General features: G+C 50.4%; 1 protein-coding gene across 6 annotated transcripts in view; it reads left to right on the plus strand.

Moving 5' to 3' along the window:
• Positions 1–24,698, plus strand: part of SNX29 (sorting nexin 29) — a 440,342-nt gene that overhangs the window by 88,364 nt on the left and 327,280 nt on the right. For all 6 annotated transcript variants that reach the window (XM_039885359.1, XM_039885355.1, XM_039885356.1 and 3 more), the window contains 2 exons: positions 21,815–21,878; positions 24,027–24,155. In XM_039885359.1, coding sequence (XP_039741293.1) covers positions 21,815–21,878; positions 24,027–24,155 — 193 coding nt within the window. The remainder of the gene's footprint in view (positions 1–21,814; positions 21,879–24,026; positions 24,156–24,698) is intronic.

The following is a 24,698-nucleotide window of genomic DNA, read 5'->3' on the forward strand; positions in this document are numbered from 1 at the left end:
GTAGAGATTTATGGAGCCACCACCATAGGTGACACTTCTTCAGAGATTGTCTGTCATTCCTGGAGGACGTTCCATAAATGGCCCCTGCCTGTTTCCGCCGCATCCCGTGCCGTTTCTTGATCTCCAAACAAATATAAACAGCCGACAGTTCTCGTGTGTTTACTGTATGGTTCCTTCACTTTCTGCATCTGCTTATGCCCACGGGTTTCTTCTCACTGGAGGTCCTCAGAGGGTTTTGTTTGGGTCGCACAGTATTGAAAACATTTTTTCAATTCGTTGCCAACGTTTAACCATTGGGAGATTTTCATGTGATAAAAACAAAACCAACAACAAACCAAACCGTTTGACCTCAGAAGGAAAATCAGAACATCTGGGACCACTAGATATTTTTGCATGGCATTCAGCAGCAGCCAAATAGTGGCTGCCCCCACTTGAGAAGGCCCTTGCCGGTTGTTCTGAGTCCTACCTGGCCGGCTCCCTTGCCTTGGCCCCTAGGTAGTTGAGTGTGTAATTCCTAACATAAGCAGTTTTCTCTGTTGTGGGGGGCCTTGCCCCATTTTGGGGGGCCAGCTACCCCCTCCTTAAGCCTTTACACAAGAATTTTTCCTTTAAAGAAGCATTTTTCGACCTTCCCACCCCCCAGACATTTGGTGACATCTTCCCTCTGCAAGCTCTTTAGGGGCCGGTGGCCGGATCGTGGATTGTGTCTCTTCTGTCATCTGTCTGTGTGTCCTCAGTATGTTGCCTGGGGCCTGCATCTTGTGAGCGATTAGTGGTGGTTGGTCGTGTGAACAGAGCAGAATCACGGCGATTAGTGGCTGTTGATGTGTTGACTGCCAGTCATGTGCCAGGCCTCTGCTTGGCCTCGATCTCCATCCTCACTCGTCCTCCCCACGCCTCTTTTGTCCATCTTACCAATGAAGAAAGGGTGGCCCAGAGAGGTTAAAGAGCTCGTTTTCAGTGATAGAATGAGGTGCTGAGGAAGCTAAGAAATGACTTGAGCCATGGGCATTTTTTTTAAGGTCAGGGATTGATTGACAGCCCCCAAATGAGATGTAGAACTGCATTAGGAATTGCTAGAAAAACACAGGAATAAGGGAAAGGTCAGTGTTGAACCGTGGAGATTTTCTTGTTGATATATCAATTGCTCTGTTTGCTGCCCCAAAGAGGATAATTACGCCACTCCAGTTGAGATGGCAGATGCACTTGGCGTTGGAAGGCGGGATCTTCTTGGGCAATCCTGGGGCAGAGAAGCCCTCCTGGCAGCAGAGGAAATTGACTTGTACTTCCCTTGCCTGACACTCCCTGAGAAGCACTGATGGAAGTGTGGAAGGGGTTCGGGTGAGTCTGGGGGAGCCTGCCATCTTGCTCTTGGAGCTGGTAGTCCTGATGCCCCTGCTTAAGGGAAGTGCCATGCCGGGCCATGGGGAGACTTGGTTAGTGACTTCCATCAGAAAGGACGAGTGGGGTGGGCTTGACCATGGGAGGCCAAGGCAGCCGGTGCCCTGGAAGCACCTGGACACTGGATCTGGCTCCACCCCTTAACCCTTTGCGTCTTGGAAGTGTTGTCTCTTCTTTTAGGAAAGGGATAAGAGGCAACCAGGCTTGCTTGGGACCTACTACATCTACTGTGTCACTGAGCTGGCAGGGGCAAGGGAGTTTATAGTCTGTAGCTCATTTAACTCCCCTGGCAACCCCCTGAGTTGTGCGACCGTATTCCTGAGCCCAGGGAGGTTCAGTTTGTTACTCAGAGTTACACAGCTGGTCATTGCTGGAGCAAGGATTTGAACCCGAGCTCAAGCCCGAAGCCTCTGCTCGGGGCACCACGCCAAGCTGCCTCCTCGTTCTCACGGTGGCCTCGTCCTGATCGCCTGTGTGCAGGCGCCTGTGCCCACACCACAGAGCTGCTGCCAGCTGGAGCAGAGAGAGCACACGGCAGGTAGGAAGCTGTCCAGTTTGCCAGCTGAGAAGCCCAGCACCAGACTCCATAAGGCTCCTGTGAGAAGGGCGTGGACACTCTTGTAGGCCCCAGGGTTGACCGCTTTAGCTCTCACTTTCCTTGTCTCTAAAGCGAGAGCGACCTCGCTTGCCTGCTTTCCTCACGGGGCAGAGTGAATGCCCAGTTGGCAGGTGCTTTGAAAACAACAAAGGGCTGCTGGAGCTGGCATCGGGCACGAGCTGGGGGGACTTCCTCAGAGCTACATCCTGCTTGTCTCGAACTGCAACAAGTTTCAGATGACTCTCTTCCCATGTCCCTGCTTGGGGACCTTTTCTCCCTCAGAGGTTCCTGAGGCAGAATAGTTGTGGCAATGTGATTTATTTACTTCTGCTCAGTGGGACCCCAGTCCTCACTGGCTTTGGCACCCGTCTTCCCCGTGCATGGCTCCTGCTGCCCACCATGGTGACCACGTATTAGTCTGATTAGAGACTAATTTTCTAGCTCTCAAGGTGGAACTGGCACAGCTTTCCTTCTCTCCAGACGAGTGGGTTTTACATAGATGCCCCAGACCCTGGAGCATGCGGGAGGCAGAGGCAAGCTTTTGGTGCCGCCTCATGGCCTGCCGAGCCCACCATGAGGACAGGAGAGCGCCAGCTGGGGGAGCAGGTGTGCGAGGGAGATTGGGCTGCTTCACCCCCAGGTTTCTGTCAGACTTAGAGGCTTTTGAAAAAAACACATGGCCGCAAGTCGATCACTGCAGACGAGGCCCTGGTGTCTAATGCCAGCCTCTGTACCACGTCTCGGGTACGTGGCCAACTCTCTGTCTAAGGCCTGTTAAGACAAGCTGGACGCTGAGAAAGCAAACCTGATTGCTACGAGAAAGTACTGTTTTTTCCTTGGGGGCCCAAGGTTTTAATACCATGGAACGTGCACAAGGATTCCTGGAAAGACAAGGAAGAGATGCACCGCTCGCTTGTTCTTTTTAGCGAGGTGGTGGTCTGTGTGGGGATGGGACACGGGCACATCCAGACCCTGTCTTTCCAGCCCACTTTCCTCCTCAGAACCCTGCAGTGGCCTTTTTCTGTACTTGGGGCAAAATCTAGATTCCTGCCGTGGCCTGTTGTGTCCCTGGCCTGTCCTTTTTCCTCTCTGTCCCTGTCCCTCTCCAGCCACACTGGCTTTCAGGCACTTCCTCAGACTTGCCAAGTTCTTTCTTCCCTCAGGGACTTGAACCAGCCCTTCCATCTGCCTGTGATTTCTTCCTCCTCCACCCTCCTGTCTACCCGAAGGACTCTCGTTTAGTCATCTTTCAGTTGTCACCTTTTCTTCAGCCTTGCCGGGCCACTCCCTCCACATAATCCTGTCCTCATTCTTTCCCTTCCTAGCATTGCTCCCAGTCTGTGACGATTTCGTTCTGCACGTGTTTAGTATCTGTCTCCCTGCTGGTCTGAAGCTGTGTGAGAGGGACCTGGAGTCCGGGCTAGTGCCATGTGTGGCACCCAGCAGGTGCTCGGAGATAGTTGGTGAATGAATGAATGGATGAATGAATGTTCCCGGGAGGGGGCGGCAAGGACCAGGTGTGGCATTGCGAGCTGCCCAGGGCAGCAGTGGTGAGGGAGCTCAGAGAGGTCGGAGTGGAGGACTGCCGCTCTCGGAGCAGGTGGTTGAGAATTTGCTAGTGGAGGAGGGGCGGGGCTGACAGGTGGAGACCAGCGCGTGCGCAGGAGCAAATGGCTTCCTTCCCCCACTATCGCCCTTGGTTTGGGAGCAGCAGAATGGACTTGTGGCTGGGTATGACGAAGGAGCCTAGGTTTGGGCGCTGGCCCCAGCTCATTTTTCTGGCACGGCCTATGTGACGGGGGGCGAGCCCCAGGCATGCGCATTGGGGCTGGGGCGTCGCCCCTCCACCTGCAGGCTGCTGTGCAGGTGGGAGGAGTGAGCGCCCTGCCTCGTGCCCGTGCTCATCCACAGCACCTGGTTCCTGTCTCGTGCGTTCTTGTTCCCGGCGGCCCACAGGCTTCGGGCCTGAGCGCTCAGCTGGCCTCCGACGTGCACCCTCCTCTCCTACGGGCTTCGCTGGCGGTTTGCAGTGTTGCTGCGAGGAATCACTGGGAGTACTCAGTGCAGCCCAGGATTGGTGCCCGTCAACCGGGGAGCACCCAGAGTGCAGGTTCGGGTGGAAAAGGGGGCCTGCTGCCTGGCCGGGATCGTTACGCAGCCCCTGGTTGGGCTTCCTTGAGCTGGACGAGGTGGGTGATGGAGGTGGCGTTCCTCACACTCCCTCCCTGCTGGCTCCTGGGGACAAGCTCCCAGGCCCGCTGCAGGGCTTTGTACGTCTCAGGAAAAGGGATTCAGCGTGAAAGGGGGAGATGGCCTCGGGCTGCATTTGACCTGAGGTGCGAACCCCTGGTTGAGTCTGGGATTGACCATTTCTGCCAGGACTATCTTCAGCCTGTTTACTCCCTGGATGCTTTGCCTTCCTCCCCTCGGCTCCTGTCCGGAAAGGGAGCCGAAGGAACTTAGTTGCAAACTTGGCTGCACAAAGGGGAGGTGGCCTTGTCCTCAAGCTTCCTTTGGAGAGTTTGGTGTGGGGTGAGTCTCTCCTGGGTGGGGGCATGCATGGTGGGGAGGGGTTTGGCCTTCCAGTTCCTACTGGCGCCTGGTGCTGTCCCTTCATTCTCATTTAATCCCAAAACAGCCGCAGGAGGTAAATATTGATCTCTCCGTTTTATAGGTGAGAAAGTGGGTTCAGAGAGGTTAAATCATTCGCCTGAGGTGAAACAGCTGGTAACTGATAGTGCCAGCCAGCTAGCTGTATCAAATCTAAGCCCCTCTGAGCACCAAGCTGGAGTTTTTTTGGCTGTGCCGCCTCCCAGGGAAATGAATGAATATTGAGGACCTACTATGTGTGACTGTCACACCCTATTGAGTATTTTATCTTCTTTAGTCCCCACAGCCAACCTGTGGCATAGGTAGTGCGACCCCCATTGTAACAGATGGGGACTCCAGAGTTTGGAGAGCAAGGAAACCGGTTCTGAGTGGGATTTGGGCTCTGTGTGGGGTGCGAGGGGTGGGGTGCCAGAGAGGGCTTCAGCGGCAAGAGGGTCAGTGTCATTTTTCACTTCCAGGTGGGCCTGAGAAGGATGCTGTGTGGAGGCGGTAAGACATTTAGGAATGCTTTCAGCTGCACGTCATCAAAACCAATTAAGTGACTTCAGTGCTTATAGAGGCAGATCCTGCTTTATTGTGCTTCATAGTGTGGTTTTTTCTTTTTCAAATTGAAAGCAAGACCCTCTACCAGCAAAGAGATTACGACTTTCTTTATTGCAATACGTGCCTGTTTACTGTGTGGTCTGGAACTGGACCCACAACGTCTCTGAGATGTGCCTGTATTTCTCGTATAACAGGAAGTCTGGGGGTAGGTGTGGCTGTCATGGTTCAGTAGCTCATTGCCACCAAAGATTCAAGTTCTTTCTGCTCCAACCTGCGTAGTTGTCGGCTTTTATTCTAATGCTTGTTGTCTCAGGTTTGCAAGTTGGTTACTCTGTTCTGGATACTCTATCGGTTTTCAAGCAGGAAGCAAGGGAGAAGGAGTAGCACCTGCTTTTTCTTCCAGGAAAATAAAAGCCTTCACAAAAGACCACCTAACAGACTTTCCTTTACATCTCAGTGACCAGAACCTGGTCCCTTTGGCTGCAAGAAAAACTGGGAAAGCAAGTTTCTTGCTTTCCAGCCTGTAAGGCAGAAGGCAGCAAAGGAGAATGTGTCGAGAGTGGCTTTTGGCACAGCCACCCAGCAGAGTCAGTTTAGTGTAACATAGAGGTCACCTAGGCTGAACAGTGCAGGCGGTGGCTGGCGGGACTGTAAAACTAGAATACCTCAGAGTAGCTTCAGACAGTTTAGGGAATCCCAGGATGACAGGCTGCTGGGGTGAAGCAAGATCACTGAAGAGAGAGAGTCAGGTTGGATAGTGTGGGGGCCGCTCGTTCTCTTGAGCCCCACGTTGTCTGTTTCGGTTCCCCTGTGAAGAGGGGATGGGGCATCCAGTGGGCGTCTGGGAAGCGCTCGCTGCTCGGCGGGCGGTCCAGTGTGCATTCTCTCCTGGAAACACAGCCACGCCGCGGCCTTCGTTCCCAGGGCTCTGCCGGCAGAGGGTGTGCAAAGGGCCGGCAGAGCTTTGTAGGGTCCAAAGCTGTATGACTTGGCTGAAAACTGGGAGCCTATGGAGTTTATTGTTGGGTGAAACTGTCCACCTGCCGGTCACTTAGGGTCGACTTGCCAGCTCTCCCTTCACCACCCTGAGGGACTTGGGACTTGGCCTTGGAGTTCTGGGCCTCTGATGGCGAAGCGGGGCGAGAGGTGGGGGTTGAGAAGGGAGCCCCCAGCTGTTGGGCCACGGTGAGAATGCCAGGCACAAGCCATGGGCACTTCCTCAGAGCGGGAAGTCAGCTCAGAAGGCAGCAGTCCTCCTCCCTAACTTTGGAAGCTTCCTAAACACAAACAAGGAGGCGACAGAGGAAAGGAGGCGAGGAGGAAACGTGGTGTTCATGTGCCCTTGGGCTGCTGGAGTCATGAGCGGGCCTCGGTCCTGTCCCTGCCCCGTTACTAAGATCCCGCATCCGGCATCCTGCAGGGCTGGCCATGCAAGGGGACTTCAGAGGTGGTGGGCCACGCATATCTCTCCACCGACCAGGGGAGGCTGTGAACGCTACAACTGAGGTCCTCGGGCCACCCCAGAAGGCTTCCTGCGGGAGAGGATGTCTGAGCTAGGTTTTAAAGGTAGAATAGCAAAGTGTAAAATCCACGAATGTTAAAGGCCACTGATTGTTCAGTTTGTGATCACATTCTTCCTCCAGTGTGGCCGGTCCTGAATGTCATCCTGTCGTTAGCTCTGGAGTCTGTTACCTGCACTGGGACAGTTAATGTGCAACTTTTCTTCCTTCTGGATGGAGGAACCCCTCCCTTCGCCCCGCATCGCCTTGTATTTATGCTTGGGGACAGCATGGTGGGCTCGGTGTCAGGAGAGCCAAGTGATTTCCATTGTTTCTTGGCCATTGTGTTGTGGGTGTCTCTTTATTGTCACTCCACCTTTCTGGACCTCACTTGCCTTGACTATAGACTTGGGGGAAGCTTCTGCTTCCCTTCCCTGCTGTCCATGACTGGGGAGGTGACCGGAGAGGTGACCGCTTAGCCAGAACGATTGCATCCTTCATTTACAGAACACCTCATGTCCTCTCTCCCCTTCAATCACCTCCACCACTTTGGAGGTGCATGGTGGGTGCCATTATGGCCATTTCAGAGGTGGGAAAACTGAGAACCAGTGAGGGCAAGTCACACACACACGGCTGCACAGGGAGACAGTAGCAGAGCTGTGACTGGAACCCAGTATATCTTGGTGATATGGAGTTTGTGTTCTGTGTAACAGACATCAAAGCATCGAGACGTCGAGCAGGACAGCAGAGTGGTGCCACTCAGTGAGATCTTCCTGTGCCCTTTCAGTGGCTGTGTGCTTCTAATTAATTGGAGATTATGTGTGTAGGTCTATTTGAGTATTGCCTGTACATATGATACCACAGCCTGAGGGTGGAAGGAAGCTGTGCAGCTGATGTCCTAATTATTTATGGTATTTCACATGCATTTCATCTTCCTTGCCGTCAGTTAACCCCGCTACCCTGCAGTGCGTGAGGCTGATCACAGCAGGTGTTGGTGTCGCAGCCCTCAGGGCTACGGCAGACCTGTGGCTTCAGGCAGGTCAGGGTCATGCTTCTTCTGGTTGTCCAGCCGTGGGTAGAAGCAGATGACGGGAGTGCCTAATATGCCACATTTGCTTGCAGAAGCCAGAAACTAGAAAGGCTCATCTGCTACTCCTGATGAATCACAGCATCTTAGAGGTAGAAGGATTCTAGGGGACCAGCTTGTCTAACCTCCTGTTTTGTAGACGGAACATCTGAGGCCCGAAGTGGGTGTGAAACGCCTAAAGCACCTTGCCAGTTGTCGGCTGAGCCAGCCATGGACCCGGAGTCCTTATTCGTTACTCGTCCTCACCTCGCACGTCTTTGCTTATAATGTCATTTTCTCATCCTGTGTCTATCCTGCCTGGCTGGTCATGTTGGCTCCAGTGCCAGCTCCATGTAGATTCCAAGTTGCAGCATGTGAGATGTGACTCATTTGGTTGCAGGTGACAGGAGCCCGCTTAAGTAAAATGAGGGAATGTTAGTGCTCGCACAGCTCCCAGGGGCCTGGGCGCATTTAGCGGCACTGGAGTCCCAGGAGTGGGTGGGCTCTGTTGGTAGAGGTGCCGTGAGGAGAAGCTGACCTGTGGCCAAGCGGACTCTGCCTGGGACCTGCTGAGGCTCTGTCTGTTCAGTGATAATCTTGAGCACAGTGATTTTTGGGGTGAAATACAGCGCCGGCATGGAACCCTGGCCGCCTCTTTCTGAGATCTTGCTATGGGGTTGGGAAGACGGTATCACGTGGTAACTGGTTGTGGGCCTGTGTTCTGATCTTTGTGTCTCAGTTTCTTTGTCTGTCAAATGGGTTTGATACTAGCACTGCTTCATGGGGTTGTTTGGAGGGCTTGATGAGACCGTTTATGCAGAGTTTCACCCGATGTCATGTACCCTGCTAGTAGCTGGTATTAGGGAATCTGTTTAACTTCTGTTCTTCCACCTGTGAAATGGGGGTGACACTTGTTCCATGAAATAAGGAACACATTGGTTCCTTTCATACAGCCAGCCCAGATGATCCTTCAGGGTTGGCAGTGGGTGAAAAATTGTCACGTGTAGAGAAGCAGCTAGAACCCTGTTTCTTTTCTCTCCTTCCGCTTTTCCCTTTTGGTGTGCTCCCTAGTCACTCTGAAAACCCCACGCCTCCTGTGGGGGCGCTGTGTCCCCTTTATTGCTCTACCCCTGACGTGGACCCCTGCTCCTCATGAACACATCTGCGACTAGGCTGGGACAGTTATAAGGCTTGTCTGCACGTTGGGTACAGGTATCGGTCACCTTTCCCCCAAGGAGAAAACACCCGCAAACCCTTGCCCAGAGAAACCAGTGTCGTTCAGGACCAAGGACAGAGGCCTCCCCGTGAGGCTGTGCAGTCTGCTGTTGAACACGGATGTCCTTGCTTCCGAGCTGTGCGACCCCTCTGAGGCTTAGCTTGCTAATCAGTGACAGCCTGGACCTTGGGGAGTGTCAGGGGGGCTGATACAGTAATGTCTGTGAAGCTCCTCGGACAGGGCCTGGCCCACGGTAAGAGCTTTTGTGTGTTGGCTGATGCCACTGCTGCTGTGCTGAGTCAGCTCTGGCCTGGGGTCTCCAACAGCCATGCTGCCCAGCCTTGGCTGCGTCTTGAGTCAGCTGAGGAGCTTTACCCAGAAGCACCGGTGCCCAGGGCTCACCTGGTCATTCTGAGTTAGCTGGTCTGTGGTGCAGTCTGAGCATTAGAAAAGAAAAACAAAACTTTTTAGGTGGCTTGAACATGCAGCCCCGCCTGGCTGGAGAACCATTGCCCTCCTGGTGTCTGCCATCATCTCTCTGTCCCCACGAGGCCAAGGCCACCTTCGCCAACCACCTGGGTGCTCCCTTATTCTGTCTAGGCCCTGCCAGGTCCAGACCCTAGAGAGTGAGATCTGGGCAGAGAGGCTTTCTTCTCCTAGGGCCGAAGCCAAGAAAGCTGCCTCCTTCAAAGACTTCACCCCATCCACATCTGTGATCCAGCACCCGTGAAAGAGATGAGCAGGCAGAATGGGGTGGAGGTGTCTCCTTGTCTCTTGGTTTATGGATGTCTGGGATGCTGACAGCATCTGGGTGGTCTTGAGAGATCATTTTCTATGAGGGATCTACTTTCAATTTGTTTCTGCAAATCTGTGACATCGTGGGGCCAGAGAATTCTGGCTGTAGATGCTTGGAACCAGAGGGGAGGGAGGGGCGCTACCAGTGTTTTTTTTGTTTTTCTTCTTAGATGAGATTCCCATCGTATGATAGGGATTGGATTCTCATCCACAACCCCAAAGCAAGAGAATGGGTCCTCAGTTTACTCAAGGATTATAGATTCATATGACTTCAGGAGCCAGGCCAGTAAAGCCTCAGGCAGGGGTGCAGTCCCATGGAGTAGGACGTGCTATTTTGCTGGCCCGACACCTTTCTGCCTAGTCGATGTGTGTGTGTGTGTAGTAATATGTGTGGTATTGTGTGTGTGTGTGTGGTAATGAGGGGTGGTTGCGTCGAGTCACACCATAATGGCAATAGGATGGCTGGAGTTACTCAGCAGTGCCCGTGTGAATACCTTTGTAGCATGTGCCATCTCCATGGGTGCCTACCTACTTAGCTGTTTTGCAGGAATTATCCAACAGTATCTGGGTTACTCACCACTGTAACCCAGACACTTCGCTGGTTTCTGGTGCATGCTTCTCGCTGGGCCTTTCTCTGTAAAACACTTGTGCACGTCACTGGCGTTTCCTGCCGAGGAGAGCGAGAGTGGGGCGTGATGCTAAACCGCCCTGCTGCACCCGCAGTCGCATCCCTCGGAGGCGGGCAGCGTCTTCCACCCCGTTCCTCTCACCCCCATCCCATTCTCCAGAATGGATTTTCAGCTCTATCTGTGATGATTTGTCGTTAAATTTGAAGTGAATGTGGTAAAATAGTAATCGACCATGCTGGGAGGTGAGGACATGGATATCTACTGTACAAATTTCTGAACTCCTCTGAGACGTAGTGACTTTAAACAACTATACTTCCTCACTGGGAAACAGTTTGATGGTTCTTCAAAAAGTGAATCGAATTACCACGTGACCCTACAATTCCACTTCTAGATGTATAACCCAAAAGATTTATAACTAGGGACTCAAACAAATATGTGTACACACATATTCATGGCAGTGCTAGTCACAAAAGTCAAAAGATAGAAACAGCCCAGATGTCCTTCAGTGGGTGAATAGATGAACAACCCGAGGTCTGTCCATACAATGGAATGTTATTCAGCCATAATAAGAAATGAAGTATTGATACTACGGTGTGGATTAACCTTGAAATCATTATGCTAAGTGAAAGAAGCCAGCAAGACACAAAAGGGGACATATTGTAGGATCTGTTCATGTGGAACAGCTGGAATAGGAAATTGCATAGATCACTGTTTGCCAGAGGGAGGGATAATGTGGGAGAAACTGCTCCATGGGGAAGGGGTCGCACTGTGGAGTGGTGGGCCTTTTTTGGAACTAGATGGAGGTGGCGGCAGCACAACGTTGTGATGTACTAGATGGCGCTGAATCATTCACTCTAAAGTGGTTAACTTCATGTTTTGTAAACTTTACCTCAATACGTTATTTTTAAAAACCACAATTATAATACCCTTCCCCCACCCTTTCTCTCCTCTTGCTGGCCAAATAAGTCACTGAGTTCTATTCTCCTTGAAGTGACCTTTGAAACTTTCTATTTTTAGTTCTTCTGGCAGATACCTCTTTAAAGCTAAATGATGTGCCGATGCCTTTTTTTTCTTTTTAATTTTAGATAAGTGTGGAGACTACTGCTTGACTCCTAGATATGAAATATGTGAAAATGTCTGTCATTAAGAGACCTCCCCCCACCCTGAGTTAACTCCTGCTAACTTAATGACAGTTTCATGTGTACTGAGGTGCTGTCTTTTCTAGGCCTTTCTGGTCCCTGAGTTAATCACTTTGAGGTTCCTGGGGAACTGCCCTGGGGTGTCTAGTCATTGCCATTCCATTCTCTCTGTCTCCTGGAGGTCTCTGCTTCCATTAGCGATCTCCTCGGGCCCCTTCTGGCCCTATACTGTCTACATTCTCTGATGTGGGACAGAAAGCTGATTAAAAAAAAAAGGCTGTGCATGTGTGTGCTACTTATCTTGACATTTCCAAGCTGATTGGTGGTCGGGAACTCCAGCTTTAGGGCAGGGCCATGATTGCTTGGGCCTGCCTGCTAAGAACCTTAGTAATAGCTTTTAAAATTGGTTTGTATAAAAATGTGGATTCTGGCTTCTCTTGACAAATGAGATTTGGAGGCAGCCTAGGCCCCTCTTCCTACCATCCCGCATCCCTCTAAGACTTCATTGCATTCACTGTCATTACCTGTGGGGCCCTGTCTGCATTTGCTTTTGAGACTCTTGCCTTAAGGTTTGTACTGCAAGTCACTATAAACACTGTGTGTGTGTGTGTGTGTGAGAGAGAGAGTGAGAGAGAGATCGATCAATCACACACATGAATGAGCAAGAGAACCCAAATTACACACATGGAAACATTAATAAAGATCTAGAACTTTATCAAGATATTACAAGGTATTTTTTTCCTGTCCCTTGTGATTTTCTTATATTTCTCAGTCTGTTCCCATGCGTTTTTCAAGCTTTTTCTTTTCCTTTCCAGATTATATAGAAATAATAGTTTTAAAGCCCAGGGTGGGGGCTTGGGGTGGCAGATTTAATCAGAGTGCTGATTTTCCAAGAGGACAGAGAAAGGTTGGCAGAGTTGCTGGAGGCCTTGCACTGGGAGCTGGCGAGTGTCTTGAGGGCGTGTGCTCCGGGAGGGGATGGCTAGGCCTGGTGCTGCCAGTGTGGTTGGGGCCAGGCTTCCGAGGAGCCTGGCCGGTGTGGGTCCTTGCCCGGCCTTCTCCTGGCTGTGTGGCCTGGGGCAGGCACTTCCCTCCTCTGGGCCTGTTGCCCCATTCACGTTATGGGTGTAGTAATTCTTGCTTCTCGGAGGTGTTATCCTTGGTGAGTTTTAAATGAGGTTGTGTGTTTAAGGTGCCTTCTGCCTTCCTGGGTGTACCGAAAACAGCCGCTGGCCACTAGAGCACTGGGAACGGGTCTTGTAGCATTTTTTCCCCCCATATCATAACAAATTGCAAAGTCGAAACCCTGGGCGGGCAGGAGAGAGAAACAGAACAAACAGCTAGAATGGCCCGAGATTGATTTTAAAAGTTACGTTTGGAGCTCAATATAGTTTATCCTTTCTCCAGGAGATAAAAGGAAAAGGACTGGGTAGGCAGAAAAGATTAAAAAAAAAAAAGCAGTATGTTAAGTTTGAAAAATGATGGTCTAGGTTAAGTATATATTCAGAAAATGTTTTTTCTGTGCATGTGCCCTCGCGAGCTCTCTCTTTAAATATAACTGAGTATGGGCCCAGGGGAGTGTTTGTAAAGACTCTTTTGAGGTCTTTGGAAAAAGATGTTGAATAAAGCCAAAGAATTATTACACAGATCTATGTATGTGACAGAGTGTGTGCGCACGCACAAGTCCAGATGTATGTATCGAGTCTCCTCCCTGTTTAATTTGGAAAGGGGAGCTGAAGATCAGTTTATCTTAAGATAATTTCCCCCGCTGGAGGGCCTTTAATGGCCGAAGGTGGGAAGACTCTCGTCCTTCCCTCAATGTCACTTTATACAGCACCCTCTGACGCCCATAATCATTGCGTGGTGGGTGAGGGTTACCTGTACTGCATGCCTGTGTTTATGTTTGGGTCCCTGCTCTGCTGACCTGCTTGAGATCGGGGATTCAGGTGGTCAGTGCTGAGGAGGGAGGGAAATGGTTCTGTGGGCTTGTCCAGTTTTAGATTATGGTAGTGACATAAGAATTTGTTTCCTTCCTTCCACGTGTAGCTATCTGAGACACATATTGGAAAAAAACTCAGTTTGAGCCCGAATCTCTGTCACTGAGGCAGGAGGTTGCAGCTGTGAACCCGATGGTTAGCACTCTCTGCTGGGGCCTTGAACTTACCATTAAATGCAGTTGCCATTTCTGCCCGGCCCATCCGTGCTCAGTTCTCGGAGATGAGGGCCACGTTTTCCCAGTGGGTGTCAGTCATCCTCTTGTTCATGAATTCACTTGTTCATCTGGCCCTTGACTCATTTTAGTCCCATGTACCGTGCCTGGGGCTGGGGTGAGCCCTGGGGCCCCTGTTCTCAGGGACTTGCGGGCTTGGGGATAGGGGGGCTTTGGGAGCCAGAGCCACAGATGAACAGTTCCAGCCTGGGGGCCGAGTGCTATTGTGGAGGTTTACACATGCTAGGTGGGGGGCTTGGGGAAAGACGGGTCCAGTGACCTCTCCTTGGCTTGTTTGGCTTGAGGACTCGGCACCCGCTCAGGTTAGGAGCACAAGGGCAGAGTGTTGTAGGGCTCCAACGGGCTTGGGTGCTGGCTGGGGGTACTGCGGGACCTGGGAGGCCACGCCTCTGTCCTGTCTGCTTATGTTTATGTTATGCTGCTCTTGGAGAGCTGTCTTGGCTACATTGGCGCAGCAAGGGACCAAGTCAGTCGGTGGCAAGCTTACCGAGGCTCTCTTCAGAGGTCGGGCTCCTCTGTGGCATTACCACAGCATCAGGCCACAGGGCCCTGGGGCACACGTTTGGCATGTCAGATGCCAGCCGCGTTGCTCAGCGTTTTCTCCGTACAGGGTGGGCTTGCCCAGAGGGGTTTTACTGGCTTTTCTCTTTGGTGGGCTCCTTCCCTGTGCCTGCATCTCATTTGTCCCTGGCCAGGACTCTGCATCTGGTGACAAGAGAGCCCTGGTAAACTACCCTTGGCTCTCGTTAGAATAACTTGAACTGTTTACGTTTGGATGAGCTACATTGTCCCATCCCCCTTCATCTCTAGGCAGAGACTTGGCCTATGCCAAACTTCTGGAAGATTCGGTATGATTGGCTCAGCCTCCCTAGGTCCCACCAGCTGCAGCTTCGGATGGGTGGGAACTGGAGGCCTGTGGGGGCAGAGAAGGGACATGAATGAGACAGGACAGGCCTGCTGCCTCATGCACCTGCCACAGCCAGCAGGCGAAGGTGTCACAGGAGAAGTGATCCTGAGCTGAAACTTAAAGGAGGCTACAAGTTGGGGAGGCAGCCAGGCCTTCCAGGTCCTGGGAACAGAGAGAAGGGGAGCGGGTTTGATGCAGTAGGAGGCGAAGCAAGGGGAAGCCGAGGAGACAGGCCGAGGTCCGAGCCAGAGAAGCCGCTGTGGTGCGTGTGGGCTGCAGCTTCGCTGCGGCTTCAGACTGCGGCAGGGCGGAGGCAGTGGTTGAGCCCCGGATATAGATTCAGCCACCTCGGGGGACTGGAAGAACGTGATCTAGGGCAGGAGGCTGAGCAGGGACAGCCAGAGACAGAGTTGAGGGCATCTTTGAAGAGGTGGTGAGGGATATCCGGTGTCTGCAGTGGCAGCGGCTCAGTGGCTGTTCTGCATCTGTGAATGCCTGGTCCATAGGCTCTTGCTGGTGTCTCGCCTGTGGCCCTGCCGATTGGCACCAGTGTCTGGCAGGCCACATGCCTCACCACAGAGAGCCACCTTCAGCCCTAAACCCAAGAGGGCTGGTGGTGGGGGAGTGGAGGGCAACTTCTGGATGTTCTCCTAAGACGGGTTGGCAAACCTTTGGACAGGGATCAGTAACCCCTTTCTGGGAAGGGCCATATGGCAAATATTTTTGGCAGTGCAGGCCCCTTGGTCTCTGCCACAACAGCTCTGGCATTGTAGCATGGAAATAGCTATAGACAGTGTGAAAATGGATGAGTGTAGCCATAACACTGTCGCCGATCCCTGCCCCGTCCTAGGAAGTCAGCAATATTAGCATCATTTTTCCAGCCGAGGGTACTGAGAGGCAAAGAGGTGGTCATTTGCCCAGGGTCGCAGAGGTGAGACATGGAGGATCTGGGATTTGATTAGAAAACCTATTTTCTTTCTGCGCTGCCCATTTGCTGCCTTGATGTTAGATTGGACCTTCATGTGCAAAAGCTAAAAAAAAAAAAAAAAATCAAAACTCATTTCCTTAATGGAGTTGTTCTTTGCTTTCATGTTAAGAAAGACTTCTGATGCTGCAAGATGTTTGTTCACATATTTATAGAGCTTTTATTGCTGCATTTCACATTATTTAAATGGTCTGAAATTTATTTTGATACATAGCAGAAGCAGAGATTTGTCTTGTTTCTTGTTCTCAAAATGATTCCTTGCCCTGGCAACATTTGTGGACAAATCCATCTTTTCCACGGTGATTTGGAATGCTGCCCTTTATCCCAGATCGACTGCTTGCGGTTAAAGTTAACATTCTCCTGTGGACTTGACTGGATTGGCTGTTCAGTTCTCTGAAGCCAAGCCAGCAACTGGTTTTGAGATGGATGGTCCTTTGCCTTTCAGTCTGAAGACGGGGAGACCCAGCTCAGCCAGGCTCTGCAGAGCTGCAGTGCAGAAGCCCTGCTCTGTCGTCACTTGTCATGTGTGCCGTGGCAGGTAATAGAGGAAGGAAATCAGTGATAGACTAAACAAATAATGGGACGCGCAGTGCTGGGGAGACCTCTGCCAGCGTGTGTCACTGGTGCTTGGAAAAATATAAAATTTATGAGATATATGGAAATCAACTCAGACGTTACACACATACTGGATTTACTGCTCAAGAAGAGTCAGCAAAGTGAATGCATTTAAAGTGAAAGAGCGTTTTTTTTTGGGGGGGGCAGGGATACTAGCTCTTGGGCCATTTCCGTGAATGTTCTGTGATGGCAGCATAGAGAATGCAGAAGGGACAGTCCCACAGCCTCGTTTCCATGATGGATTTTTCCCTAGGATTCCCAGTAGAAGAATACGGCTTTTGATGTAGATGCCGATATAGGGGCGTGGTCCACGGAGCTGAAAATGCACAGTGTGGAATGGAAGGGTTCTGCCAGCACAATGGCGTGGATTGGGTCAGCGTTGGTCATCCACTATTCCTGTGGCTTCTGCGCAGTGTGACTCATGTCCCCTTCAAGGAGAGCTTGTGGCCGAGAGCTCTCATTACAGTGACTGTGGCTGTTCCTTGCCAGAAGAGCATTCTTCTGTTTTCTGGGACTATCTGGGAAGCAGTTCTTCCTCTGAGTTTTCTTTTCCCCCGCGGAATACACAGTTTTCAGTTGCAAAGTCTGAGTGGCAGTATTCGGGGTCCCCTCATGCTTTGCCTAAAAGCCTGGAACCCAGACTCTTGCTCAGTCTCCTCCAGGTGACACCTCACTCCCTGGGTCTGCTTTCCCATGTCGCCTATGGTGATAAAGGCTGTTTGACTCTTCAGAAAATTCCATTATCCAGTCTGCTGATTTAGGGCGTAGACCACTTTAAAGAATTCTTTTTATTTCCCAAGATCAAGGTACACAGGAGCTCAGTAAATCTAACTCCTGAGAAGGGCTCAACTGAAACAGTCTATACTTGGGTGGTCATTACTGCCTTTTCCCTGTCTTTCCGTCCCCACCATGAGGAGAAAGGCACTGATTCCAGTGATCGGTGACATTTGCTGAATGCTTTCTATGTGCTGGGCATTGTTCTAAGCACCTCATTTACATAGACCTTATTGAGTCCTTGCAACGCTTGTATGAGATAGTGACTCTTAAGATCCCATTTTATAGATATGGGACTTGGTGCTCACAGAGGGTGAGTAACTTGCCCAGAGTGACCCAGGTGCAGAGTCAGGATTTAGACCTGGGTCCTGACAGATTGCTGTCTCTACATTTGAGGCCAGGTAAAGGGTCGGTGGTGCCCTGGTGTCTCCAGGAGAGGGCATGAAACACACATCTCAGCATCAGGATCGCATTTGCAGAGGCAGGCTGCTCCCTCCGGGAGAGGCTCTGCATAGCTGAGGGACCGCTCCTGTCCTGTGCAGTCTGGGGTGCCCCATGCTGAACGCACTGGCGATGGGGGTGCCCGTGCCGTGTGCTCTGCCGAGCTCTCATCCTGCTTAGACCTTGTGCAAGCGGTTCACTAGCATAAGTCAGACGTGCGTGTGATGTGCTGCCACTGAACAGAAGCCTGGAGAGTGGAATATGGTCTCTGACTAAGAGATTTCCCTGGGGGTTGGTGGGAGGGAAGGATGACTTGGCAGAGCACAGGATTTTTACGGCCATGAAGCTATTCCGTATGATGCTCTAATGTGGGTACATGTCAGTGTACACTTGTCCAGACTCACAGAATGCCCAACCCAAGAGTGAATGCCGATGGAGAGCCTTTGGGAGACCACGATGAGACCATGATGCGCCCGCGTGTGTTCATTTGTAACAGGATGCCACTCCGGTGGGGGGCGTTGGTAATGGGGAGGCTGTGCATGTGGCGGGGGGGGGCAGTGGGGTGTTGGGGAGATCTCTGTACTTTCCTTGCAGTTGTGTGCTGTGAACCTAAAACTGCTCCAAAATATCTTAAAAAAAAAAAAAATTCATGTCTTTCAGCCTCAGATCTCAATTATGAATATCCTATTCCTTTGCTCCCCTGTGAAGTTTGGGCCAGTTGAGAACCCCAGTGGGAGAGGAGGCCATATCAGGAAATCCAGAATTCAGACAGGCCTCAGGGTACAGAGGCAGCTTCCCAAGTGTGTGCTACAGCACACGGTGGCAGCCTCACCGCCCGCTCAGGGTTCTGGAAGACGAAGCCAGCGAGATAGCACCCTGCTGTCTTCAGTAATATATTATGTTATGCTTGATTTTTCTTTTTTTTCATGGCTATGGTGTTATGGGAATAAGTTACTGTCATTTTTTTGTTTTTGTTTTTTTATGGATTAATCAACGTTTTCAGTTAAATTTTTTTAAACTTGAGCATTAGGATGAGTTCTAAATTATTAATGCGCCTGCTGCAGTCCAGAAGAGGCAGTGCCTGGACACAGCACTGTCCCGTCTCATCTCTCCTCTGAACCTTACAGCACCCCGTGGGGGTGGGAAGCTGGGTCCTGTTCGCTCCTTGTGCTGGAAATAAAGGCTCAGAGAGGCCGAGGCAGTGGTCTAAGCCAGAGCCTCAATTACCTGGTCAAATTCAGAATGCAGAGTCATACAGACTCTTTCATCGTAGGTGTGTGTGAACGTGTATTATTTATTGTTCTCCATTAAGAAATCCTTCTTCAAGGACATTCCTTCCTTAGGTAAGTTGGGGGCCCGGCTCTCTCCCTGGGAAGGTATCTCGTACCCAGTAGGTGCTCAATAGATGTTTACTGTTGAATGAACAAATGTGTGAGCTCGGGGCCATCGTAACTGCAGGCAGAGCGTGGTGTGGGCAGGCCGCCCACTCTCTGTAGCTTCCCTGTGTCCCATGCCAGCTCGCTTTTCCCTGGGGCTTCGAGGCAGCAGCTCGGCCCCTTTCTGTATCTCTAGGCTGGTTAACTCTGCCATGGCCTAACCTTCCTTCCTTCTCAGTCCTGCCTGCTCCCCCATCTTCCTAATCTTATGATCTTTTCTGGAAATGCTTTTTCTACCTATGTTTTCTGATGAAAAATTTCAAACGTTGAGAAAAGTTGAGAGGGTCATGTATGGTCTGTTCTTATAACATGTGGCAGGAACTGGGCCTCCCAGTGTCCTGATGTGGCTCCATTACCTGGACCCGTGCCGTTCAGCGGCCTTTGTTGTGGACATAGCACACACGCGACATCGGTCTTCTCCCCAGCCCTCCTACCTCAGTCACCGCTGTGCGTCTTCACAGCAGCGTCAACCTGGAGCCACAGGTCTCGGTTTCCATCCTGGCTCTGGCATTTAAAGGTGTGTGTTGTGTGACTGACTTAATAACCTCCCCAGGTTTGTTCTTCATCCGTACAGTGGATCGATGTCACTGTGAGGGGCCGATCAAACAGTAGCTCTGCATCCCTGCCTGTGGGCGGTGGCAGTTATCGTGTTGCTTAGGGCTGGATGCGGGGTTTGCAGTTGGACAGGTTTATATTCAAATTCCAGCTCTGTTTTTACATTTAATTTCTTTGAGTCTGTAAAACTGATTTGAAGATAGCTTCCTGCAGAGCCGATCCGCAGCACCAATGAGACGATGTGCATGAGACATTTAAGTGGTGGCTGCTCGAGCTGTCATCAAGTCCTTAAGGTTGGAAGCTTCCCGGGGGCAGCTTCCCTGCCACGTGCCTTCACTCTGGCAAGGTCTGAGGCTGCTGGCTTCTGCCCTTGTTGCGTGCCACCCTCACCTTTTTCATGTCACTCTGCCTTCCTCTTGTGACCCGACTCACACCTGGTCAGGGCCTTCGCATGTGCCTTTTGCTGTGTGCAGTGGTTTTCCTCCGCACAGCAGCAGGCTGGCACCCTCTCTCCACCAGGCCTCTGCTCACGTGTCGTCTCCTCGGAGACGCCTTCCCAGAGCACCCGTGGGAAATGACACCACTCCCGCCATCAGTCTCACGTCGCCGTCGTTTTCCTCCTGGCACCCCTCATTACCCTGAGTGTGACGTGCGCATTTGTTTGATTGTCCCCCCTCCTAGGAAGAAGGCCTCTTGTGCAGACAGGGACTTTGGTCTGTTTTATTCACCCTTCACCTGCAGTGCCAAGGACAGTGCCTGTGTCTTTAGGTGCTCGACAAATGCGTGTTGACCCATTGGTTTTTGGTTCTTCTTGGTGATGGCGACACCAGGAGAGGGCTGCCTGAGGAACAGACCTCCTCGCGGGCACCGTAGGAGGCCCCGTTTCTGCAGTGGGGAAGCCAGGGTGACCTCTTAGTCATGTCCTCACCACACAGATGTGGCTGCTCTGGACTGGAAAAGACAGTGGAGGGTCTGTTTTTTTGTCCTACCTCATCTGAACAGAGGAGCCTCTCCTGGAGGTTGGGGAGGAGCCCCCATAATTCATTTCCTTTCTTCCCCGTGAGACCCGGGCTGTGGGCTTCCATTTCCTCCACTGCTGTCTGAGGACCGCATTGGTCTCATCACCCCATTTCTTCCCCAGGGTCTCTGACGAGCCTTTCTCCCTGCGTCCGAGTGTAAGGGGCAGAGACCCACCTGTTTATCTGTCTTCTTCCTCCTCCGTTTCCTCTTCTTTGCAGTAATTTATAGCCTATTAGAATGGGACGGTGGCACGTGTTTGTTAGGTGTGTGTAAAAGATTAATTGAGATAGTTAGTGCCTGTAAGGGCTTTGAACAGAGCTTGACAAGTGTAAGCATTCAAATATTAGCTAAAAGGAAGAAACCAACAGACCATCCTTCCTTCCGAAAGAGGATCTGAAGCAGCATATTAAAACAGATAAAAAAAATAAGTAAATAAAGCGAGGCCAGTTATAGGTAAATTGGCACAGGTGGAGAGACTGGTTGGAGATCCCAGGTGAGGTTAGGGCACGTCACGGTGGCCACATGGCCACGTACGATCACTAGATGTGCAATTTTGGCCGTGAACCTCCTAGCAGCCAATCCCAAGAGGGAAATATTGTTCATAGAGTTTTTTGGGGCAGGGTGAACAACCCAAAGCAAAATTGGCTCTCCAGGAGAAACTCAGAAGTTCAGGTCCTGAGATCTGAGTGATATGGTAAACAGTGTTCTTAATATATGGTGGACAGTGACAACGGTTGTTTGACGTAGTAGGAAACTTGGGTGGTTGCCTAATTTAAAGGTGTGGTTTCCTATCAATGAATGCTTTTCTACACAAAAGGTATATGGAAGAGTAGCTCCTGTAAGTAGCTGTGGACTTACAGGAGAGGGGACCCCTCCCCACTTACAGTGTCGCCTGTATGCTAACTATGGAAGTCGATGAAGGAAAACCAGATAGCTTCCTAAACCTGAGTAAGCATTTCTGTGTCAATGTGGACCCAAGTGTCACTCGATCTGCTTCCGTCTGATTTGTTGATAAATAGCTATAACTGGGAATTTGTCATTGTTCAAAACAGTTGTTGTCCAGTAGCAGAGACTTAGAAAAACACTTAGAAATTGCAAGCCCTTTTCCAGAGTGGCTGAGTGTGTTCACCAAGGAAACACCTCTGCATTTGTTCCCATCTGCCCCACCTTTCCATTTTGTGTGATCGTGTGAGCCCATTGGATAACGGAGACCGTGTAGGGATTATTTTTGAAAGGGAAAGGGAAGTTGTCTAGACAAGTCACCCAAAATAGTGCATAATTGAGATCGGTGAGAGCACGGTGTAACAGGCGAGACCGACCCGCTGATTAATTTTGACTTCGCTTTCTTCCCTTAGATGAACTGCGACAAGCCATCGTGGCCATGATGAATAGGAAAGAGGAGCTGGAGGAAGAGAACAGGTACCGAGATCTTCAGGCTCGAGGCAGAGGTTCTGCCTTCGTCATTCTGCCTCTGAGATGGAAAAAATATCACAGATGGAGGAAATTTTGCTTTGTTGGCAAAATTGCAGCCAATGGTTTCTTGCTTTTTGCCTGGAAAGTACAACTTTAGTGTATGTGTGTTGTAGCCTGAGTGTTAGCAAGGGATGAAAACCTTACAATCGCGGTACCAACTTAGAATGAACTAAAAATTTTTAAACAGCTTTTATTAAGATATTATTCACATACCATACAATTCACCCATTTAAACTATACAATTCTGTGGCATTTTGTATATTCGCAGCTATGTGCAGTCATCACCATGGTTTTAAAACATTTTCATCGTGTAGGAAGAAACTCCATCCATCCCCTTTAGTATCACCCTCCGACCCGGTAAAGTGGGGTCGCTTTGGAGTAACTTTTAATTAAGAGCCTTCCAGCCATGTTCCAGGCACCTGAACACTTGTCTTAGAGTTTTCTCAAATAAGGAATGCTTGGGGCAAGATAGTATTTGAATTCTTTGGACTTCCTTAACAGCTCAGTTGTGGACATCGAGAGGACAAAGCATTTTATCTTTTATTCCCTGTCGAAACCCAAGCCGGATACTAGGCAGGGGTCAGCTGTGTCGCTGCCATCTGACTACCTGAACAGGGGCCTTTCAACTGCCAGGACCTTGTCTAGTCTTGGCTACAGGGTGGTCAGCGGAGGGATTTGCCTGTAGGTATCTGCTGAGCTTTAGTAACATGATTAGGCTGCTTCCCTGGGGGTTAGGGGTGGTATGTTGTGTACCTGTGTGTGTGTGTGTGAGTGTATGTGAGTGTGTGTTTACTTAGAGGGGGAATTAAGCATCCATGATGACATGGAATCATGATCCTCCTTTTTAAACCTTATTTTGGGCCCTCCTTGACAAGCTTCTCCCTCATCCTTTACAGAAACATCTAAAAGCAAACAAACACGATTTCTAAAATAAGGGAATTTTAAAAAACAGAATCTTTAGACAGTACAGTTTTCCAACTAAAACTTTCAACAAGGGGCATATAGACACTGCAGAGGTCCTTTTCCTCGCTTCAGCGGGAGCTAGTGTTTTGGAAGAAGTCATGGGTTTTGTCTTACCTTGTGAGGAGCAGTAGTCACTGTCAATTTCTTCTTCCCAGAGGAAGAAAATATCACCCTGTTTGTGTGAGTGTCCTAGGCCCTAAGAGGGGAGTTTTCTCAAAACTCTCAAGGACCACAGGCTTGGAAAAGTATGGTGAAGAGTGGGAGTGGGGAGGTCAGACACTTTCGCTTATATCCAATGTCACATGACAAGTATCCCCTAGATTTGAGAGGTAGATGCACCGATGTCAGGAAATGTTTTCTAGAAATAGCCACTTAACGTCCAGCGAAATAAATGGTCAGCGGAACCATGCTCGGCTCATTTCTAGGTGGTAACTTGAGGTTATTTCTGGAAGAGCTGTCTTCTCCACTGTTAAAACCAAGGATGACAGATACGCAGGTGGACGTGTTTTAGGGGGTTAACAAACTCCATATATCACATAAAACGTGATACATGCAGCCTCAAACTATATTGCTCTGGAAAACGGTATACAAGCTTGTTTAACCTGGAGATGGCAACAGAGCAGGGTTAAAGTGTTTTGTGGGTAGAAGTGAATATGAGAGTAGATAACTATCAGATCATCTGAGCCTATGTTCTATTTTTATGGCTCCGATTATTCTTTTGGCCTGTCCTGTCATCCTTCCTTTGTTAAATCTCTTCTCCAGTGTGACTGTGACAAAATGGTCACAGTTTAATATGCTGCACCTTTGAGTAGGATGTCTGTAAGGGGCCTTGCCTGGGATTCACTCAACTCATCGTTTTCCCTTGATTGAAGCTGCCCGCGGGCAACAGCCCGCAGGGGGACACAGCCTGGGCTGCAGATGGTTCCCCTGGGGCTCATCCTAATTGTTACTCTGAGGTTCTGAGCAGAGTTTGGTATTTCCTTAAATCAATTTATATGAGATAGATTTGAATTATGGTTTATGCAGAGCCTTGTGGAAAACGATGATTTGGGACTTAGATAAATAGCCGTGTTCTGGACTCTACGGACTCTGAGTTAACAGCACTTGAACCCACGTGGCCCCTCTTCCCAGGTCGCTGCGGAACCTGCTGGATGGGGAGATGGAGCACTCGGCTGCCCTCCGGCAAGAGGTGGACGCCTTGAAAAGGAAGCTGGCTGAGCAGGAGGAGCGGCACGTCATGAAGATCCAGGCCTTGGCAAGGTAGGGGAGGGCGGAGGGGTCGAGGTGGCGTGGGGAGGCTTTAAAACTCAAGCATACCTTTCACCAGTGCTTCTTAATTAAAAAAAAAAGATAGTGACCAATGGAAATAAAACTTATGCATTTGACGTTTTAATTTATTTTGTCGGATAAATATCGAATGACTTGCATGCATATGGTTCAGAAAGTACAGATGGTTAAAATGTGTGACCCCTAGCCACCCAGTTTGCCCGGAGGTGGCCCTGTTACCAGTCCCAGAGGTGCTCGTGCAGACACAGCAGATCTGGGTGCCATATTTTCTTTTCATAGTCCTCCCCTTTCTTCCTCCTTTTCTTCCTTAATGCACAATGGTGGCGTAGCCTCTGCACCTCTGACTTTACGTTGCAGAAAGTGTTCTGTGTTGGTATCCACGGGGTTGCCATCTTTAATGCCACGATACCTTTTTGCCTGGCAGCATCAGAAATGGATCTGTTGACCAGCGCGCCAACAGCCAAGTGTTGAGGTAGTTTCTAGTCTTTGCTCCTTCTAATGCTGCCGCCGTGAATA

The sequence above is a fragment of the Pteropus medius genome, unplaced genomic scaffold (assembly GCF_902729225.1).
Source record: "Pteropus medius unplaced genomic scaffold, Ma_sr-lr_union100, whole genome shotgun sequence".
In the NCBI taxonomy this organism is placed as follows: Eukaryota; Metazoa; Chordata; class Mammalia; order Chiroptera; family Pteropodidae; genus Pteropus; species Pteropus medius.